The sequence below is a fragment of the Electrona antarctica genome (assembly GCF_951216825.1).
Source record: "Electrona antarctica genome assembly, chromosome: 1".
Lineage (NCBI taxonomy): Eukaryota > Metazoa > Chordata > Actinopteri > Myctophiformes > Myctophidae > Electrona > Electrona antarctica.
The window spans coordinates 30812236-30819424 of NC_136806.1; the positions used below are offsets into that span (position 1 = coordinate 30812236).

The 7189-nt window shown below is 44.3% G+C and overlaps 1 protein-coding gene across 1 annotated transcript; it reads right to left on the reverse strand.

Moving 5' to 3' along the window:
- Window positions 1-4373: 4373 nt before the first annotated feature.
- On the reverse strand, window positions 4374-5501 carry LOC306922686 (NSFL1 cofactor p47-like; the record flags this gene model as incomplete). The annotated part of the gene is made up of 1 exon (XM_079500461.1): window positions 4374-5501. The coding sequence occupies one exon, from the start codon at window positions 5499-5501 to the stop codon at window positions 4374-4376; it is 1128 nt and encodes a 375-aa protein (XP_079356587.1).
- Between the last annotated feature and the right edge of the window lie 1688 nt (window positions 5502-7189).

Below are 7189 nucleotides of genomic sequence, written 5' to 3' on the forward strand. Positions count from 1 at the left end.
ACACACACACACACACACACACACACACACACACACACACACACACACACACACACACACACACACACCTCTGACTGCAGCAGTTTGAAGTGCACAGAAAAACAAACAAATACAACAATGAGCGTGATTGATTGAAGCTTGTGGGCTAGACCCCTGGAGCCTCGGGTCCCCACAGCGCAGGTTGCAGGCTGTGAGCCTGTGCCTCAATCAGTGCCTGGATAAGGCATAAACTTCACAGCCAGAAAATGAAGGAGTGAAGGAGAGAATTTAGTGCTCTTTCAATCAGCACCGGTTGTGTGCGAATAGTGTGCAGGGTTTATTAAAGACGTGTGGGGAGGCTGAGAGAGAAGGCCTTGTGAGTTCTCCCATTGTCCCCTAGAATATGATGGCCTAAGACGCAGGGCATTGGGTGTGTGTAAAACTCCAATTTTGCTATAATGGCATGTTATTTATTCTGGGCACAAAGTAAGGGAGAAAGGCGCAAGGGTTGTGCTTCATCTATTACGTCGTCATGGGTGTTTGTTTGGTAAGCAGCATAGGACGGTTACAACGATTCCAGAGTCATGTACTGTACTGTATGTGGCCCATAGGTGTGTTTTGGGCATCACATTAATTAAACCAATCATAGTGTCGGCTTCTACTACCCATGAATGCACACACAATGCAGGCGCACACATGGAGCTATATCGACAGATAGATACAAGTGTACTTGAGGCCATTCTGAATGTCAGTAGTATTAAATCATTCATCTCCATGTGGGCATATTAAGAAAGACATGGACAGATATTCCTGAAATGTTTATTAGTTTGTTATTGTATTAAATCAGTTTAGTTTTAGTCGACTAAATATCATAAGATTTTAGTCGACTAAATCTACAGTTGATTTAGTATTTTAAACGTATTTTGGCGGGCCTTGGTGCCGTCGTAATGACTTATTTGACACTGGCTGAAAATAGCCGATCTACAAGCTCACAACGCGTCACAGCGTGACGCCTTGTGAGCTTGCAGATCTGCTATTTTCAGCATGCTACCAAGTGAAAAATGATTTATACTGGATCTCTGATCCACTAGTCCCTTCCCAACATTCTAGTTTTTATTTGTTGACGAAAATGTCAATATATTTAGTCTTAGTTTTAGTCATCATAGCTTAGTTTTAGTTTCCATTTAGTTTTCGTCAGTGAAAAAAGGTAGTCGACCAGCTTCACCAGGAGAAGCTGGTCAGAGGACCTATGGGTCCGTGTCGGACCTAGGTTCACCATACCATGTTTCACTAACACAAAAAGCTTTTTCCAGACAATTCTTTCTCTTACACAAATCCAGTGTTTTTCTTTCATTTTCTTCTCTTTCTTATCCTTTTGAGCGGCACCACACAGCTTTGTGTGCATGTGTGTATGTATGAGCAGGGGTCATCGACATGTTGGCTTGTGGTGGACATTTTTGTCAACATTCCATATTGCCACGTACATACAACATGAGTGGACAATAATATTACCAGAAACACAAATAGATAGCCCTGAATGACCATAACAGGTATGTAACTCTGAGTGTTGAAATGTAACCAAATGGACCCGATACGGGTCCATTTGGTTACATTTCAACACTCTTATTCTGAAGAAAACCTGGAGACTTGACAATCAGTAAGTGGATGTTGATCAAAATATGAACATCATGTGTAAAACAGAAAATCTAAAATTTGCCACGGACACATTTGTCCGTGTACGGACATGTTGGTGACCTCTGTGTATGAGCATGAAATGTGCTCAGCTGATTGGCTGAGCACGGACGGAATGTGATGTATGACGATGTACAGAATGATGATGTATGATGATAAGAGCACCCCTCACTTCACACAAAGTATCTTTGAGGGGCACTAGCCCCTCCAATGTCCAGCTTTTAGTGTGTGTGTAAACGCAAACTTCGTCCTAACACAAACATTAAATGTCATTGATAATGACTGGCCATTTTTACAGCATTGTCCCAACTCAAACATTAAATGCCATTGATAATGAATTGTTTGTGTAAAAACATAAACATTAAAAGCTGGACATATAGGATGTGATTGGATGGAATGAGATGATGTATGATGAGAAGAGCACCCCTCACGGGTGTGATTTTATACAGTAGCAAATTACAGAATATTGTTTTGTTATTTTTTTGAGGGGTGCTAGCCCCTCCTATAGAGCACCGAAGTCTGACGTCAATATCGGTAGAGGGCGCAAATCCACGGGTTCATGTAGCCTACTTTTTATTTGCATTGTAATCCCCATAGGGGGATTTTAGATCGCCTCATATAAGAACTGCGTTTGAAAAATAAACATGTCATCCCGGCCATTTCACTCATATGGATATGAAGAATCAACTGACTGAGAGAAAACACTATTGTTACTGCCGCTGAATTAGTTAAAATGTATGTGTAATGTGTGTATGGATATGAAGAATCAACTGACTGAGAGAAAACACTATTGTTACTGCCGCTGAATTAGTTAAAATGTATGTGTAATGTGTGTATCGCAGAGACAGCTTGTTTATTTTTGGACCACAATGCTTATATGAAACGATTTTAAGATGACCCAAGTTATTCTCCATAGAGAAGTTACTTCCGTGAACCAGGCAGAACCAGGGGATGAGCGAGTGACGTCAGGACTTCGGCGCTCTATATTCAGCTATTAGTATAGATTTTCGTCTTACACAAACATTAAATTCCCATTGACAATGAATGGAGAATGTAATTCATATGTGGACGAGCAAATCAGTATTTTTGTCCTGCACAAACATTAAATTCCCATTGACAATAAATGGAAAATGTATACATCATATGTGGACGAGCAAATCAACATGTTACGTCATGATGATGTACGATAAGAGCGCCCCTCACTTCACACGTGTGTGATTTTTTTCCTGATCCTGTATTTTCTTCTTTTTTGAGGGGCCCTCCTATGCCCAGCTTTCCAGGTTTGTGTGAACACAAACATTGGCTTGTGATTAGCTTATCACCCCATAGCAATAATTTGATTGGCTGAGGAAGTACTGAGCCATGTACATATAGAAGCTAAAAGTGAGGGCAGAAAAGTGAAAACGGAAAAGTGAGGATGCAAATTGTGATTGGCCAGAATGAGATCATGTATGATCATGTATTTTCTTCTCTTTTTTTGCACCTGAATCCAAACACATTCTGGTCAACCCTATGGCCTGTCGTGAAGCCCAACACCTGAATCCCAACACATTCAAAAGGCTATGTTCATTGTAACGTTCATTGTAACGTCGTTAACATGAAATATTATTTGTTATGAGCACTTTTTCATACCCGAGAATAATTTGATGATGAGGAGTAGGAAGGAGAGATATTCAGAATGTTACGCATCGATTAAAAAAAAAATCACACCCGTGTGAACTGAGTGGTGCAGTGACGTCACACACTAACCATAGCAACCATGCTCACCTGTGCGTGGGGCCACGTACAGGTACACGGGTACACATACACATACACGGGTACACATACACATACACGGGTACAGACAAAGCTGGTTGTCGAAAAAAGTGTGATTTTGTGGCTGTGGCTGCCACATGACCTCACTGCTAAAAAGCAAACATTAAAAGTCGATATATGACTTCACCATTGGGGTCCTGTTTTTTTGGCGGGCATGAAAGTCCATAGACCTGGCTGCCACATGTCAGTTCTGAAAGGCTAGCGCCTCTCAAAAAAGAACTGTAAAGGTGCGTTCAGACTTGAATATGTATATTCGCCTCGGTTCGTCACGTTTGTGTTGCGCCAGGTCACGCTGCTGCCGTTCGCATAACTATTGTCTCTGCATTGACTTTGTATGTAATCGCGCCGCTCTAACCATCCAAGTCTGAACGCAGCTTAAAGGTGCGCGCGGTGGAGTCCATGTCTCCACCAGAGAATCTCAAATTGATGACTTAATATTGACGACATCTGTGTGGAACTCCATATTTGGGACAATCTTTGATCGGTAGTTCAGAGGGAAGGTAGATGTAAGATTATAAATTGACAAAATGTGAAAAGGGAGAAAAAAAATTACAATATCGGAAAAGAACAGTAACAGTAAGTAAGTGTTTGCGAGAGCCTCTGGCAACCACACAAATAACAGTAAGTAAGTGTTTGCGAGAGCCTCTGGCAACCACACAAGGATATGTTCCGCGGCCTACTGGCAGAGTAGCTGCAGACCAGACCTGTGGTTTGTGAGAAAAACACTGGGGCTATAACATCATCTTGCCCCCCTTGGGTTCGACCTGGCGGAGATTCAATAAATCACAAGACCATACGTTGAGTCAGCGGGTTTTTCCTCTCAAGAGGCCACGCCTATTGCACCAGAGCAGGGGGCGGAAAGGGAATGAGTGTATGACTCTTTTCCTTTACTGTAGCTTCTGGATGATGACGGCGTTGAGGAGGTCGGCGTCCTGCAGTGTAAGGCTCTCGTCTGTCAGCACCTTGTTGGGGAAGGTTGTCATGAGGACAAACTCTTGGCTGGCCATGGCGGGCCGCGCGTCCATCACGAACTGGCGCGCGTCCGACACCCTGTGGGTATGGTTGAACTTCTGCACCAGCCTGCCACCGTCAGCCAATCGGATTTGAATATTCGTGACGGGCTGGGACGGGTCGAGGGTCACGGATGCACTTGCCTTGGCCTCGTTGGCGGCCTGTTCGTCTCGATGGGCTTCCGGCAGGTCTGAAAACAGCTCTGGGGCGGCAGCGCTTCCCAACAGCTGCCCTTCACCGCCAAAGGCCTTGAAGGCCACCTTGGGTTTGACGTAGTCCTCGTTCCTGTGGTCCTCGATGTCCAGGTGGACCTGGCCCCCTAGAGCGCGCCTCGCTAGCTCCAGAGGAACGCTCCCGGTGCGGATGTCCTCGAGGAATTTGGTGTTATTGGAATCATCGTAGAGCCTGAGCTCGCCTTTGTCCACGGAGAAGCCCGTCCTCCACATGTGCATGACCACGTGCACATGCTGCATCGGCCGGTTGGAGGATTCCCTCTCTGCAGCCACGCGGGCAGATTGCTCCTCGGGGCTGGCTCCGAGCCTGTGGCCTCCACCAACGAAAGCCACCGGGGCTCTGCTGGGTTCTGCCCGAGGCACAGCCCCTTGTTCCTTGAAACCCTTGTACAGGTCTCTCACCATTTCATCAGAGTTCTTCTTAGGAGGTCCGATAACCTGCTGCCCGCTGTGCTCTGACCCTCCTGCAAAGAAACGTTGGCCTTCCTCGCCATCGCTCTCCTCCCTCTGATGCGGGTCAGCCGAAGATCTCGCAAGATCTCCAAAGGTCATCACTCTGGGCCTAACGCTGGGACTTGTGGGCTGGGACACGGAGGATACTCTCTCTTGCCGAGGATGTGTCACTATGGCATCTTCACCGGCATCATCCAAGAAAGTAGTCAGTGCTTCCTCCAAATTCCATGCGGAAGACTCCAAGAAGAACCTGGCCCTTTCTTCGTCAACATCGGTTACAGAAACGAACGATCTCAGCAACTCCTCTTGGTTGGCCATTTTGTTGTATTCTCTAGAACCGAGCGTTTCGTGGGTGAAATATGCACAGATACATGGAAGCCATCAGGCATCTATATAATACATCAGTCATCTGTGACATCATTAACATGACGCATCAGTCATCTCCATTTGAGGAATTTTGAGTACGTTGTGCCTCTGAGTATTGTGCCGAGTTCGTCCATGCAATTCTGGGCAACAACTCAAACTCAACTATATCTATGCCATGCAAGAGTCTCTGTCGCTGTGTCCATCTCAGACAGTTGCCACGCTCTCTCCTTACCACTGCACGTAGCCTGCTGTGCTGCAGCCTGTTGTGTGTAGGCAAGAAAACAATAAAGGTAGTTAACCTACCTGTTAAAATAAGCACTCACTCACTGTGCATAACTTGCCAACTCCCAGTTCTGCCAATGAATGAGGAATTGAATTATCCTCTTTCCAGTCTGGATATAACGGTACAAGGAAAGAATGTCATGGCTGAAAAGCGAGTTTTAGAATAGGTTTCCAAGTCTTTGTGAAAAGGAATATTTGCCATCAACATAAGCACAACATCTGCTGACACAAGCTGTGCAGCAACTTCTCTTTCCAGCGTCTTGCTGAGGAAAGCAAGGTTGGAGATCGGCATCAGGGTCCTAAACCCTGTCATAATCATGACGTCAGAGATGCCATGCTGTTAATATAGAGTAATTAATGTGAAGTGGCTGGTTTTCCGGAACATTTCATATCTATTTTCAAATTCACTATAATTAACGTACAATATGGTTGATTTTATTTTACTTGCTCGTGACCTTTTCTAAAGCCATCAGTGAGTTGGTTGAATGTCAGAGTAAAAGGTTACATCCATCAAAACCTATAATTATGTTTCTTCTTTTTATCAGACTTGATGGGTTGGCTGTGACAATGTGTCACTAACAGAGTGACAGACTGGCTCTGCATTCATACATAAATAATAACAAACAGTAATTAATCCATGAACTCCAGGTGGATTTTTAACTAAATTAATATTGTTAATGTTTTCTTTCATGCGGGCCTGGTGGTGAGTTGTTTAGCACTCTCAAAGTATTATGACTTATGAGCAGTAAGGAAACAAGAGATAGTATTAGTTACTGTTTGAATTATGTGTGCTCTCCTGTCTTCTCTCCTGTATCTACAGTTCTAAATTAAATAAGTTTGTTATAGCCTACTTATCACTAGCGTAGGTGTTCCATCTGGCTTTGAACAGACGCTGCACACGCACACATGCCCACCCACACATGCACGCACAGTCACAGAATTCATATCAAATATTGAAATAAAGGAGGCATTGTCATTTGTCGCACAAGAATAATCACACAATGTTGCCAGAAACTATAATCACCCATTAAAACAATATGAAGCTCATTAAGATTGTCATTAAGTTAGTGAGAGGCTAATATCTGGAAATGGACAGTGATACAATCGGTACTTTCATGGTATCTGCTTAGTTTGTGAGTTGCATTCAAATGAAAACAAGTATGTATGTAACTAGAATTTCGCGGGCCTTCGGCCCGCTCATCCCAGAGTTGCGTTGGCCCGCGTTGCGATACAGAAGTCCACAGATACAGAAGTGCACAGTGACACGCGTTGTATGCAGCTGTTTTGTGTTGCAGCGCGCGTGTAGTGTTGTTATCCATATATGCGCCTCGGTTCGTCCCGTTTGTTCCACGCCAGGT